Raw genomic sequence first — 15,352 nt, forward strand, 5'->3', positions numbered from 1 at the left:
CTTTATGATGGAAAACATGCTTCTTTTGCCTTAATATTGCCATATTTTGATCCTCTTTTATTACCATTCGATGCCGTGATGTGTTTGTTGAGTGATTTCAGTTTATAGTGCAAGAATGGCCTAGAAGAGAGAAAGAAAGCGTGCACAAGTGGAAGGAACATAAAGAATTGAATTTTGGGGAATTCAGCATTGGCGCGCACGCGCACCTCATGCGCACGCGTGGGTGCGGAAATGTGGAATTGGCGCATCCGTGTGGATTAGCGAAATCTCCATCGACGCACACGCGTGCATGGCGTATACGCGTGACAAGCTGCACGTGACCTCATTAAAGGAAATCGTACCTGGCAATTTCTAAGGCTCAACAGGCCCAAATTCAAGCTGGTTTTGCATGGAAAAGACCCAAGGATGCTAGGGGAAAGGGGGGATCATTCATTCACACTTAGGCATAATTTTGGCTAGTTTTTTATTTTTGGTTCTTCTAGAGAGAGAAACCCTTGTTCCTCTCTAGATCTAGTTTGATTTGATCTTCCGTTATAGAATTCTGAATTGGATCTTGTTGATTTCTAGTTTTGATTACTTAATTTGAATTTCTTAGTATAATTTTGTTTAGGTCTTGTGTTAGATTTATGTTTTCTTGTCAATTGTCATTTTCTACCCATTACATGAATCTTGTGGATCTTGAATTGTTAGTGTTACATTGATGATTTTCATTATTAATTGTGTTGTTTGAGTGATTTTCCATTGATAATTGTTAGTGGGTACTTGTTAATTTCAATATTAATTGTATTTTGAATATGTCTTTTAGTGATGCTTGCCATGTGTTTGATGAAATATTTCCTTTAATTATGGAGTAGTTTCCTTTACTCTTGGCCTAGGCTAAGGAAATTGGGTAAACTTGAGTCATTGGGTCTAATTGGTTTGGTGATTTGAGAACCCTTAGTGGTCAAGTTGATACCCATTGACACTAGTTCACTACTAAGTCAATTGGTAGTTGGATTAGGACTTATGAGTTGAGATTGATCAAACCACTTGACGTACCTCAAGCTTAGGAGTAAATATTACGTACTTAAAGCTCTTAGAGGTAGACTTAGTGAGTTTGGTTCCTTATAATTGTCAAGATATGGTAGTTAGACAAGGATGGTGATCCCAATTCCCATGCCTAGCCAAGAGTTGCCTTTATCATTCATATTTGAAAACTAAAAATTTCAATTGCTTGACTCTAGTTATAGTTGCTTGATAGTTTTAGAGTAGAATTATATTAAATGTTCTCTTGTTAGTTTGAAATTACTCATACCTTGTTTTAGTCACTTGAATTAATTTCTTGCACTTTAAGATTTCTTGTTTGTTAAGTCTTTTAATCTAATTTCTTGTCCATGACTTGCAATCCCAGAATTCTAACCAATATTGATGCACAGGTTTGCCCATTCCTTGTGAGACGACCCAAGGTTTGAATACTTCGGTTACTTTTTATTGGGGTTGAACTTTGTGACAACCAATTCCTTAAAATTTGATTCGAGAGTTGATTATCGGTTTGGGCTATACTGACAACGGAAGTATTTTGTGGAATTCTGAACCGGTATAAACCTTTGACCATCAAGGAGCTGGCTCATAGAGAAGAGCAGGCTCGACAAAGGCAGCCGGTTAGGCATATAGAGGGTCAGAGTTCTAAGACCCTTCAATAGAACGTGGTTTCACCTTTGAGCTGATCTCAGGCAATATGTGTTCAATGGATTCGGAACTGTCAAGAGTTCCAGAAGTGGGATGCTCTTTATCGACGCAATCCCCAGTGGGGATATCGGGGGCCTCCTCGAAACCAATATCCCCACTATCGTGGTCGAACTAGAGGGTACCCAAGAGGTAGAGGAGGAAGAAGAAACTTCAATCAAAATAAGAAGCCTCAGGCAGAAGTAAGCAAGGGAGCAGCGCCTTCTATACATTCCTGAATTGTCTTTCCTTCTGATGGAGAGACGTGTCCAAAGGAAATTCCATCTCCTGCAAAGATGGAAAAGGGTAAGGCAGTGGCCTAGTCTTCGGGGGTCGACAAAGGCAGAGAGGTTGATGTCGATGAAGAATATTTTGAAGAAGGGGATGATGATATGATTGGAACGATTTCGATCATTCCGACTGAATATCTGGGAGAGTATGAAGGTGACCCAGAGGAAGATTATGATATGGAGGGTGAGGAAGCTTTTTCTTTCATCCGAATTGAAGATGAGCCGAGATATTTTCTCCAGCCTACTGAAAACAAATGTCTCATCTCTGCCCACTCCATATAACCACAACTTTGACTGGGATCAAAGTAAATAAAGTCCTAATTGATGGTGGGGTGGCAATCAGTCTATTACCGGAAAGGATGTTGATGAAAGTTGGAAAACATCCTGATGACTTAGTCCCTACAAACATTGTTGTAACCGACTTCAGTGGGACTTCGACTCCAGCAAAAGGTCTGGTCACTCTGAGTGTTAAGGTTGGATCATCCGAACGAAATATTGTGTTCGTGGTGGTTTCATCAAAAGTAAATTACAATGCTTTGTTAGGGCGAGATTGGATTCATGGTGTGGGGGCTGTACCTTCTACTATGCATCAAAGTGTTCTTCTTTGGACGAAAGATGGCAAACCTTAAGTCATTAAAACATATTCGAACCTTTATGTCGAACAGCTGCATATTGATTTCAGAATGTATAATCCTAAATTGAAGCCTTTGAATGTTGACAGGACATTGAACTCTTATAATTGTGAAGGTTGTTACTTGTCCTCGGAAGGTTTGTCAGTGAAGCTGCGCTACCCAGAGTTGGCTTTTGCTCTAACTGGTTGGGATTGTCTCTCTTGAAGGTCTCTTGCACGGTTGCCCTATGGACCAGGTTGAGGGAGTTTCCGATTACCTGGTAACTTTGAATAATTATTTAAGTAATTTTCTTTTTGTAGAAAATAAAAGTGATTCATCTGATGAAGTGGAATTATTTAGGAATGTAAGTTCTTTAAGTAATTGTAATAACTCGATGCCTTCAATCGAGTTTTGTCATGGCTTCGTTTTTCTTATTTTTGTAATCCAAATAATGTTTCACACCGAATTGCTGATGCAGTAGCCGAAGTACACGGTGTTGAAAATCAAATTGATGTTAATTTAATAAATGATCAAGTATATTCAATTCCTAATGAATCTGTTGATTTTTCTTTTGATTGCATCTATGATCTAGAGCCTTTGGTTTTCGAAAAATATTCAGTAAAAGATGATGATCATTTCAAAGGGTCTGAATCTCAAGATCCCTTGGAAGAAATGAATTTGGGGACTTTTGATGATGTTCGAAATACATATATTTGTAAGGATCTTGTTGATCCTTTTTGAACAGAAATTTTGCATCTTTTATATGAGTTTAAAGACTGTTTTTCTTGGGATTATCATGAGATGCCTGGTCTCGATCATTCTCTTGTAGAGTATCAATTAGCATTGAAACCAAATGCTCGGCCTGTAAAGCAAATCCCTCGTCGTTTTGCTCCAGAAATTAATCAAAAGATTAAAGAAGAGATAGAATGCTTGATTAAAGTAAAATTTATTCGAACTGTACGATATGTGGAATGGGTTTCGAATATTGTTCCTGTGATGAAGAAAAATGAAAAGTTAAGAGTATGCATTGATTTTCGAGATTTGAATAATGCTACTCCAAAGGATGAATACTTTATGCCAATTGCAGATATGTTGATCGATTCTGCAGCGGGAAATGAAATCTTAAGTTTTATAGACGGTTATTCGGGATATAACCAGATCTTCATTACAGAAGATGATGTGTCCAAAACTGCTTTTTGTTGTCCTGGGGAATTAGGCACTTATGAATGGGTAGTTATGCCCTTTGGTTTGAAAAATGCTGGTGCTACTTATCAATGAGCAATGAATGCTATATTTCATGACTTTATTAGAAAATTTATGGAAGTGTATGTCGATGACGTCATGGGAAAATCGATTTCGGTGAATCAACATATTGATCACTTACGAAAAGCATTTGTTACAATGAAAAAGAAGGGATTAAAAATGAACCCTTTAAAATGTGCTTTTGGGGTATCGGCTGGAAATTTCCTAGGTTTTGTTGTTCATAAAAAAGAGATTGCAATCGATAAGGCAGATGCAATTTTGGTGTTATCTGCACCCAAATCGAAAAAAGTACAATCCTTCCTAGGAAAGGTGAATTATCTCAGAAGATTTATTTCGAATCTTTCTGGTCAAACTCGAGTATTTTCACCTTTAGTGAAGCTAAAAAATGACTCGGAGTTCGAATGGACGAATGAGCATCAGTCAGCATTCAATTCGATTAAAGCTTATTTATCTAAGGCTCCGATTATGGCAAACATTCGCCCACATGAGCCCTTGAAATTGTATATTGCGGCGTCTATAAACACAATTGGGTGTATGTTAGCCCAAGATGATGAAAATGGGCATGAACGGGCTGTTTATTACCTTAGTCGAGTTTTAACTGACATCGAGACGAGGTATTCTTCAATAGAGAAATTATGTTTGTCTTTATACTATGCCTGTATAAAATTAAAATGTTATATGGTGGCTAAATCAGTGAAAGTTATAGCACAAACTGATATCATCAAATATATGTTAAGTTTCCCAATGTTACAGGGATGTTTAGGGAAATGGATGCTAGCGTTGATCGAATTTGATTTACAATACGTCCCGGCCAAAGCTGTGAAGGGTCAGGTCATTGCAGATTTTCTTGTCGATAATTCGAATAATCTAAATGACCAGGGGGCAAATGTAGTTGACATTGAGGTTGATTATTGGAAGTTGTATTTTGATGGATCGAAGCATAAAGATGGTGCAGGGGTTGAAATTCTTATTATGTTGCCAGAAGGGATTCCCTCTGAATTTTTATTTGAATTAAAGTATCCTTGCTCGAATAATGTGGCAGAGTATGAAGCTTTGATTCTGGGTCTCGAAATATTAATTAGTAAAGGGGCATCAAAAGTTTAAATATTAGGGGATTCTCAGTTGGTTTTGAAGCAGTTATCAAAGGAGTTTAAATGCAATAATGAGAAGTTGTAAAAAATATTTAACTGCTTGGGAGTTGTTAACTTCCTTTCGAAAAGTTTCTTTGGTTCACATCCCAAGGATTCATAATGGAATTACTAATGAATTAGCCCAAATTGCTTCGAGATATAGAATCAGTGCATAGACTCTCAATAAATTGTCTAGTGTCCATCAAATATTAGTGCCTGCGAATGAAAGAGAGGCTTTTTGTGTGGATGAATGGGAAGATGATGATTGGAGAAAGCCTATTGCTGAGTATTTGAAAAATCCCAACACTTCAGTTGAAAGAAAGATAAAATTACAGGCGATAAATTTTGTCTTAATGGCTGATGAATTATATAAGAAAGGAATCGATGGAAGTTTGTCGAGATGTTTAGGCCTAGATGATCAAAGTATTGCTTTGGGTGAAGTCCATAGTGGGATATGTGGTGCACATCAGGCTGGAAAGAAGATGAAGTGAATGTTATATCGCAATCATGTGTATTGGCCATCTATGATAAAAGACTGTATTGATTATGCAAAGGCATGTCAAGAGTGTCAAAAGCATGGTTGGATATAACAGATCCCAACATCTGAGTTGCATTCGATCATAAAGTTATAGCCATTTAGAGGTTGGGCTTTGGATCTGATTGGGTTAATTCACCCTCCTTCATCGAAATAGCATAAGTTTATCTTGGTAGCGATCGATTACTTCACAAAGTGGGTTGAAGCAGTTTTCCTAATAGAATTTGGTCAAAATGAAATAATAGACTTCATTGAGGAACATATAATTCATCGATTTGGAATTCCTTAGATATTGAGTACTTATCAAGGGACTATGTTTACTGGTCAGCGAATTAAGAATATTGCAGCCTCGAGAAATATCAATATGGTTACCTCAACTCCTTATTATGCGCAAGCTAATTGGCAAGTAGAGGCAGCAAATAAAATTTTGATAAGTCTGATCAAGAAGCATATCGGGAATAAACCTCGAACATGGCATGAAATTTTAAGCCAAGTATTATGGGCTTATCGAAATTCACCAAGGGGATCAACAAATACTTCACCTTATAAATTAGTTTATGGCCATGATGTAGTGCTACCACTAGAGATTAATTTGAATACTTTAAGAGTATCGAAACAGAATGATTTGCCAGTCGATGATTACTGGAATGCAATATTTGATGAGTTGAATGAATTGGATTCGGAGCGAATCCTGGCACTTGAGAGTATGATTCGACAAAAAGAGAGTGTTGCTCGAAGTTATAATCGTCGAATAAGAGAAAATTATTTCAGTATAGGTGAATTGGTTTTAAAAGTTATTTTTCCCATGGAAAAGAAATTGAAATTCCTTGGTAAATGGTCCCATACTTGGGAAGGTCCATTCCAAGTGATAGGATTGTATTCGGAAAATGCATATCGAATTAAAGATATCAAATCGGGAAATATGATTGATTCGATTAATGAAAAATACTTAAAGCAATATTTTTGTTTGCCGATTTGAAGTCAGGATGCATAAGTCTGAGAGAAAGTAAGATTATTACAAATACTGAAATCAATACTGAAATCTACGAGGAATGAGGTGTCAGGAGTCTTGCCAGGTCTGAGCGTAGCCTTGCTCTGTTGTTGTCCAAAGTTGAGAGTGCCTCAGCATGCTTGAACTTTTCAAATTGGACCTTGTCAAGTTGTTTCTTATATTCTTCTTGCTTGGTCTCAATAGAAACAATTTCTTGAATGATTTGCTGTTGTTCTTGCTGGGCAGTAGTCAAGGGTATGGCTATTTCAGCTCGTCTCTCGCGTACTTTGACAAGCTTTTCATTGATTCGGGCCAATTCTGTTTTGAGTTTTATCTCTTCTTTGTTATGAAAAGGTTGAATATAAATAGCGTGAGAGATTCTCAGATCGAATTCTTCACGAGAAGCTTTTTTCGGTTGAAGAGCAGAGGAGCAATTATCTACTTCAGTTGTGATCTTAGCCTCTTCGTTTTTGATCTCTTGGAGTTTATTCTGGAAAGCTACATTGTTATTGGCAAGCTGTTTGAATTATTGGATTATGGCAGAATACGGGATAGAAGCCGGAAATTCAGAGGGAGAATTTAAAAGATCAGATAAAAGCTGGTTGAGAAGGGCATCCTTGATCCATGCAATAGGTGGATGATCCAAGAGTTTAAGAAGTGACCGAAGCTGTTCTCGAGTGTCAACATCCAATTGGAACAGAGGAATGGATGAAGATGGTTTAGGAAGTGTTGGTGCGAGAATAGGCACTTCATCCTCTTGGATAACTCGATTTAAGACGGAGATCAGGTTAGCCAATGTCGCACTTGTAGGTGTGGTGGAAGTGCCCAAGTCTATAGACTCTTGTCCGGGAGGAGTTTGAAATTCAGCTTGTTGAGGGGGACTGGAGAATCCTTGGGGAGTTTCGAAGACTCTGGATCGAGGTGAATCTGAATTGGTAGTCTCAGCAACTCGAGAGACAGAGTCAGAGTCTGAGGCCACTAGGTTTTCAGCAGAAAGTGCAGCTTGAATGTTGAGTGAGGGTGGTCTAAGGATTTGAGTTTGTGTCGAAGAATACTGTGTAAGGTCTTTCGTCAAATCAATCACCTGTGTTTCAGGGGGACGAAGAAAAGCGACCTGTAGTGGTTCGACAGATTCTGTAGCTTGAATTGAATCATGAGACGTGGAGTGTCCCAGATCCAGGTGTTATTGCAGAAGTGGTTGATCAGGTCCCACAGGGGATGTGATTGAGTGAGCAGCAGTGGTAGGCTGATATAAAAGGGACACAGTTATAAGTTAAGATTTATTCGAATTCAAATGAAATATATATAGAAATGATGATGTTACCATAATAAGTCTTAGTTTTCGAGTTAACTGAGCACCAGGGTCTGAATCAGCTGTATCCTCTGATTGAGAGGAAGCAGTAAGAATGTTCCGAATGGTTTGCTAGTGCACAAAATTGTTACTCTCTTACAATTTCGCACACATGACCAGCAAGTGCACTGGGTCGTCCAAGTAATACCTTACGTGAGTAAGGGTCGAATCCCACGGAGATTGTTGGTTTGAAGCAATCTATGGTTATCTTGTAAATCTTAGTCAGAAAATCAATTATGTTTATCAGTTTAAATAGTGGAAAATAAAGGAGTGCGAATTAAATACTTGTTGTGCAGTATTGGAGAATATGTTGGAGTTTTGGAGATGCTTTGTCCTTTGAATCTCTGCTCTCTCCCTATCTTCTTCTTCACGCACGCACGTCCCTCCTATGGCAAGCTGTGTGTTGGAGGATCACCGTTGTCAATGGCTACCATCCTTCCTTTCAGTGAAAATGGTCCAGGTGCGCTGTCACCGCACGGCTAATCATCTGTAGGTTCTCGATCATACCGGAATAGGATTCGCTATCCTTTTGCATCTGTCACTACGCCCAGCACTCGCGAGTTTGAAGCTTGTCACAATCATCCAATCCTAGAATCCTACTAGGAATACCACAGACAAGGTTTATACTTTCCGGATTCTCAAGGATGCTGCCAATGGATTCTAGCTTATACAACGGAGATTCTGATTAAGGAATCTAAGAGATATTCATTTAATCTAATGTAGAACGGAGGTGATTGTCAGACACACGTTCATGGATTGAGGAAGGTGATGCATGTCACGGATCATCACCTTCTCCATAATTAGGCGCGAATGGATATCTTAGATAGGAACACGCATGTTTGAATGGAAAACAGAGATACTTGCATTAATTCATCGAGGCACAGTAGAGCTCCTCACCCCCAACAATGGAGTTTAGAGACTCATGCCGTCAAAAGGTACAAAGTTCAGATCTAAAATGTCATGAGATACCAAATAAATCTCTAAAAGTTGTTTTAAATACTAAACTGGTAACCTAGGTTTACAGAAAATGAGTAAACTATGACAGATAGTGCAGAAATCCACTTCTGGGGCCCACTTGGTGTGTGCTGGGGCTGAGACTAAAGCTTCTCACGTGCCTGGGCTATTTTGGACGTTCAACGCCAGGTTGTAACCTGTTTCTAGCGTTGAACTCCACTTTGTAACTTGTTTCTGGCGCTGGACGCCAGACAGCAGCATGGAACTGGCGTTGAACGCCAGTTTACGTCATCTATCCTTGAGCAAAGTATGGACTATTATATATTTCTGGAAAGTCCTGGATGTCTACTTTCCAACGCAATTGGAAGCGCACCATTTGGACTTCTGTAGCTCCCGAAATTCCATTTTGAGTGCAGAGAGGTCAGAATCCAACAGCATCAGCAGTCCTTTTTCAGCCTAAATCAGATTTTTGCTCAGCTCCCTCAATTTCAGCCAGAAAATACCTGAAATTACAGAAAAATACAAAAACTCATAGTAAAGTCCAGAAATATGAATTTTGCCTAGAAAATAATGAGAATAAACTAAAAACTAACTAAAATATACTAAAATCTATGTGAAATTAACCCCAAAAAGCGTATAAAATATCCGCTCATCATTTGCTCATTTCCATCAGAGCTTTCACTTGATGGTTGCAACCGTAACTAATGGAAAATCAAAATCAAGAATTGTTAAGCAGATATGATTTTCAAAATATTCTAATTCAAAGTACATAAGTATGTGTAAAACTAGTTACCTTTCTAGAAGTCCTGGTGGGAGTCCTTCAGCTTTTGTGTTGTGGTTGTCGAGAAGAGGCTGTGGTGTCAGCTTTTCATTTTTTGAGACTTTTTTGGAGGAACCTTCAGCAGTGGGGTTTGTTTGAATGGCAGATTCTTGAATTTTCTCTAAAGTATGATTGTACCTAGAGTAGTAAGCAGCTTACCATTCGAGACAAGACTTGGTGATGTATGAGCTGCAATCATAAACAAGAAAATTGAAATGTTCCCTTTGTTGTTGATTTGTTGAGAGGAGGAAATCAAGCTCACTTTGAGAAGTCAGGGTGATATGGCAAAATGGTTTGTTGTTTCGAGGAAGAGGGGTTGGAATGGCTTGTGAGAATCCCAGTTGCCTAACTGTGAAGTGAGGGGCGTACAGGGTCACTTTTCTCAATATCATGTGAAAAAAGCAAGCGATCAAGCCACACAGGACCACAATTTCGACGCAAAAAAGGGGCAAAACTAAGGTTTTCATTATAAAAATCTTTACAAGAATGGAAGAGAGAAAAAACTGCCCAAAATCGGTCTTCATCTGATTGAGTATCTGGGAAGTTTGACTTGTAGTCAGCCAGTCGGAAGCCTTCAATGTGTTGGTTGTTAGTAGCGCCACCTCCAGACTTTATCATAAACTTTTCGAAGATGGCATTAAGCCATAATTGGAAAAGCCAGAGGGGGCCACCAGTACTGATCAGACAGTTGTTTTGAAGACAATGTACAAATTGCCCAAGCTCTTCGAAAACATGACCTAGAAGAAGCTTAGCCAAATTAAGGGTATTTCCTTCATGAAGCAGAGCAGCCAAAGGAAGGAAAAATTTTGACATATGCACACTTCAAGAACAGAAAATAATGGCATTTAGCCAATAGAATAGAAAGGCTACACGCTCGTCATCTATGACGGTAGTGCCCTCTTTGCCCATGTGATGAGCAATGAAATCACTATAAGAACTGGTAGGGGCAATGTTGTAATGGTATTTGGGTTGCATGTTAGGGGTGCAGTCTGGAGGATTGATGGGAAGCCCTGTAATAGCGGCCACATCTAAAAGAGACATACCAATTGATAAAGCCCAATTTTGTGGTTTATCTTGTGCTTAATTTGGGAGATTTTATCAACTTTTCTCACATTTATTCAATAAAATAGCATGGTTTTGTAATTCTCCCTAGATTTGTGCTTAAGTGTGAAAACATGCTTTTTAGGCCTTAAAATAGCTAAATTTAATTCACTTTAATTCCATTCGATGCCTTGATGTGTTTGTTGAGTGATTTCAGGTTCATAAGGCAAGTATTGGATGGAAGAAGTGAGGAGAAAATCATACAAAGTGGGAGAACTCATGAAGAAATGAAGGAACCGCAAAGCTGTTAAGCCTGACCTCTTCACACTTAATCGACCATAACTTGAGCTACAAAGGTCCAAATGAGGCAGTTCCCATTGCATTGGAAAGATAACATCCGGGGCTTCAAAATGATATAAAATTTTTCATATTTACTTGACGTATAGGGGCGCGTACACGCATATGACGCGCACATGCTGATGGATCAGCGTGGGTCCACTTTGGGCAACTCGTTGGGGGCGATTTGTAGCTCATTTTGGGCCCAATTCAACTCATTTATGATGCTATTGAACCCATGGATTGAAGGGGGAATGAACCAAGTAGTCATAGTTTAGTTTTTCATGATGTTTTAGGGTAGAATTCTAGAGAGAGAGGCTCTCTCCTCTCTCTAGATTTAGGATAGAAATTAGGGTAAAGTTAGGTTAATTACTCTCAAATTTCTCTTTCAATTCTTGTTTTGATTTCAATTCTCTTTAAATTTTAGTGTTCTATTGTCTTTGTTCTTCTAGTTTCTCTTGTTAATCTCTTATTTTGCTCTCTTTTGTGTTGATGAACAATTGATGGATCTTGATTTCCTTTAATGCAATTTTGTGTTTCCATGTTTCTTTTATGTTTATCTTCATTGTTATTGTTGATTTCTTGCTTATGTTAGTTATGGGTTTTATTAATTCTTGCATGTGGTGATGTTTACCTTTCTTGCACTCTAGGTGTTTGTTAAAATGCTTTCACTTGTTTTTGAGTAGTTTTCTTGACTCTTGGCCTAGGCTAAAGGGATTGAGTGACCTTGAGTCATTGGGTCTCAATGAATTGATGATTTGAGAACTCTTGGTGATCAATTTGATATCCATTGACACTAACCCACTACTAATCTAATTAGTAGATAAGTTGGGACTTATGGGTTGATGTGATCAAGCCTATTTGACGTACCTCAAGCTTAGGAGTAGATATTACGTACTTAAGGATTTTGGAGGTAGACTTAATGGGTTGGCCCCTCATAATTATCAATATTTGGTTTGTAGACAAGGATGGTGATCTCAATTACCTATGTCTAGCCAAGAGTTCTTTTTCTTTATTTTATTAAGTTCTTATCATTTACTTTCTTGTCATTTATTTTCTTGCCAATTATCAAATCAAACCCCCTTGCATCTTCATAGCCAATAATTAAACACTTCATTGCAATTCCTTGTGAGACGACCCGAGGTTCAAATACTTCGGTAAATTTTCATTTGGGGTTTGTACTTGTGACAAAACCGAAATTTAATTTGATGTGAGAATTGTTTCTTGGTTTGGAGCTATGCTTACAACAAAGTTCTTATTTCTATAAGAGAAATTCCTAACCAACACGATTCTTGCAATCAAATTAATGGCGCCGTTGCCGGGGAATTACAATGGTGTTATATTATTGGCTATTGTATATATGTTAATATGCTTCTTTGCTAGTTTTTGCTTGTTTTAGGAGTTAGTTTTTATTAGTTCTTACTAGTTTTGTTTTTATTTTCATTTGCTATTATGAATTCTCACCCCTTTGGCTATGAGTTTGGCTCAAATTATGTTGTAGAGAATGGGAACTATTATGACAATATGCATCAAGGATGGAACAATCAAAGGTGAGAGGAGCCTCAAGGGATTGATCACCCTTCTTGGCAACAACAACCTCCGAATTCTTATGGGTATAACTCACATCCTAATGCATATCAATCTAATGGATGTGGTGACCCTTATTGTGATTGTCAACAACCACCACCACATGCCTATGAACCACCCCCTCAACATGGTTTTGAACCACCTTACTCACAAGCCCCATACCACCAAACATCTCCACATGCCCCTAATCCTTATCCACCCTACCAACCACCTTATGAGCCATATGAACTATACATAGAACCACCACAATTCTAACACAACTACTCTCAAGAACCACCTCAATATACACCAACTCCATACTCTTACCAAAATGAACCACCTTCCAACTATAATGCCTTCCCCTCAAATAATGAACCCTCTCTTCCACCACCGCCCCCCGATGAAGCCCTCACGCTAGAACTAAGAGATCTTGACTCTCAACTCCAAAGGCAACAAGAGGGGATGGAAAAGGAGTTTAAAGAGCTAGGAGCCAAGATGGCTATTCTAGCGAAAGTCGTTAGCAATATGGTCTCATCCCGCCTAAGCCTATATGACCAAGGCTCTCCCATTGTTGAATGTGGAGAATCAATCAAGGAGCATAGTGAGGGAGTGAGTTTAGAGCTTCAAGGTAAAGAAGAGGAATTGAAGCAAGAATAGCCACAAGGGGAGGAAGTTGAGATAATTGAGCCGGAAGGAGTGGTTGAAAACCTAAGAGATGTTGGAAGTCCATGGGAATGTAGCATTAGAGAGCCCTCTTTCAAGAAGCTTGACATTGATGTTGAGGAGGGTGTATGTTCACACCCTGGGTCGAGCTATCCGATCCGGGATGTTCAGTAATAAAGCGACCGACCTCCTCAGGTCAGGCTATCCGACCTCTTCTCAAAGAGGTCAGTCAAATCGACAGGAAAGCCCAGTAAGGGGCCCAAATAGAGGAACACAACTCAAATCCAAAGGCAGTCCAAGTCTATAGAGATAAGGGCGGTTCCCTTGAAGATAAGCTGACCTCAACTCAAAGATAAGATAAGATAAGATAACAAACTTATCTTATCTAAAAAGGTCACTCTACACCATTATAAATACACTGGAGCACCCAGGTATAACTCATACTCTGATTCTACTAAAAACCTGTTTAATACCCATGCTAACTTAAGCATCGGAGTCTCTTGCAAGTACCCCCCACCTTCCGGTGATCAAGGATCAACAGTGCAGCTAGTCCAACAAGTCGGACACGACAGCTCCGGCCGCCACCCATCAGCCGGACACGTCATCTCCGACCCGTACAGAAGATCTCGTCCAAAGATCGACCTACAGTTCAGATAACCCTCGGAACAGTGTACAACCTCCAAAGCATATCATGATTGAAAACTTTGAAGAGGTTGATCAAGAGATGGATTCAATCATTGATGAATTCTTATGTATAATTGAATCATCTCCCATTGAGCTTGACATGGAGATTGAAGAAGAAGATACCTCACCTTCCATACCCTTGGTAAGCAATGAAGAAGAGATTGAATTGGAAGGAAGCCACCAAAAGGAGGAGGTTGAGCAAGAAGCAAGCTCCATCATTGAAGATGATTCCACACCAACTAATGAGTCTTTTAGAATTAATGAATCTCCTTTATTGTGTTGTGAAATTGATGACAAGGAGGACTGTACACAACCTCCAACACATAGTTTGAGCAATGAAGGGTGTATAGAAGAAGTTGGTGAGCAAGGAATTGAAGTTGAAGAAGCTTACAAGGAGGTGGAGGTAGTCAAGAAGGAGCACAAGGGCGTAGACCTCGCATTGGCTAAGTGTGGGGAGGTCCCCCTTCCTAAGTCACCATCATCCAACACAACATTCAAGTGGGTAAATTTCTTATCCCTAAGCTTTGCTTTCTCACTTGAATATGGTTTGATTGAAAATGATGGTCAACTTATCGCCCTTTGTGGAGTTAAGAGTAGGAGAGATTGTGTAGTGGTTGGACACATCACTCTAAGTTCATGATGGTTGCATGCTCGAAGTTGAATAGCAATGGTTGGTGTAGAACCAAATTGCATGGGTCTAGGAGAATGTTTGGGTGCTTAATTGAGAATTCTAAGGTCATGCCACCCAATTGGAATCATGATGATCAATTTAAAGATGGGTGTCAAAACAAAATGTGGGATCCCGGATCGCACAAGGAGAATCAAATTTGGGAGCCCATGGCTTGTGTGAAACTCCATCAAGGCTTGGAGTTAACATCTTTGAAGACTAAAGCTTATTGGAGATTCAAGCATTGGTAGATGTTCAAGGATAGCTTCAAGCACAAGCCACCTTAAGAGGAGCTCCCCATAAGTCCAACTTAAGGACAATAAAAAAAGTGCTAGGTGGGAGACACCCCACCATGGTAAATTCTTTTCATTTTTCCCTTTTGTACATATTGGTAATTAGTAAAATTTCATGTTTTGTTGAGTTTGTTGAGTATAATTGGTAGTTTAGTAGGATAAATAAGGTTTTATGGTGTTTTGGTAGCTGTTTGGAGGTTTAGAATGCTTGGATTGGTGCAAAAACATAGAAAAATTTTGAAAAACAGAGCACCATCCACGCGTACGCGTGCGCACGCACCATGTGCGCGTACGCGTGGATTGAAAAATTTCATCCCTCCATACATTGACCCGAGAGTTGTGCCTACACTGCGCCAGCACCATGCCTGAGGCACAAACCAACCCGCGCGTACGCGCACCTGGCACGTACGCGTCCTTGAAGCTAATTGCGCAATGCGTGCACTTGCATGCTGT

General features: G+C 39.2%; 1 protein-coding gene across 1 annotated transcript; it reads left to right on the forward strand.

Annotated features, from left to right (window-relative positions):
- Positions 1 to 5,846: 5,846 nt before the first annotated feature.
- LOC112730213 (uncharacterized) lies at positions 5,847 to 6,512 on the forward strand. Its single transcript, XM_025780309.1, has one exon. The coding sequence runs from the start codon at positions 5,847 to 5,849 to the stop codon at positions 6,510 to 6,512; it is 666 nt and encodes a 221-aa protein (XP_025636094.1).
- Positions 6,513 to 15,352: the final 8,840 nt, after the last annotated feature.

This window comes from Arachis hypogaea, chromosome 12 (assembly GCF_003086295.3).
Source record: "Arachis hypogaea cultivar Tifrunner chromosome 12, arahy.Tifrunner.gnm2.J5K5, whole genome shotgun sequence".
Taxonomy (NCBI): Eukaryota; Viridiplantae; Streptophyta; class Magnoliopsida; order Fabales; family Fabaceae; genus Arachis; species Arachis hypogaea.

Coding starts and splice junctions, on each gene's coding strand:
- LOC112730213 (XM_025780309.1), top strand. CDS start 5,847: ATGTTTACTGGTCAGCGAATTAAGAATATTGCAGCCTCGAGAAATATC.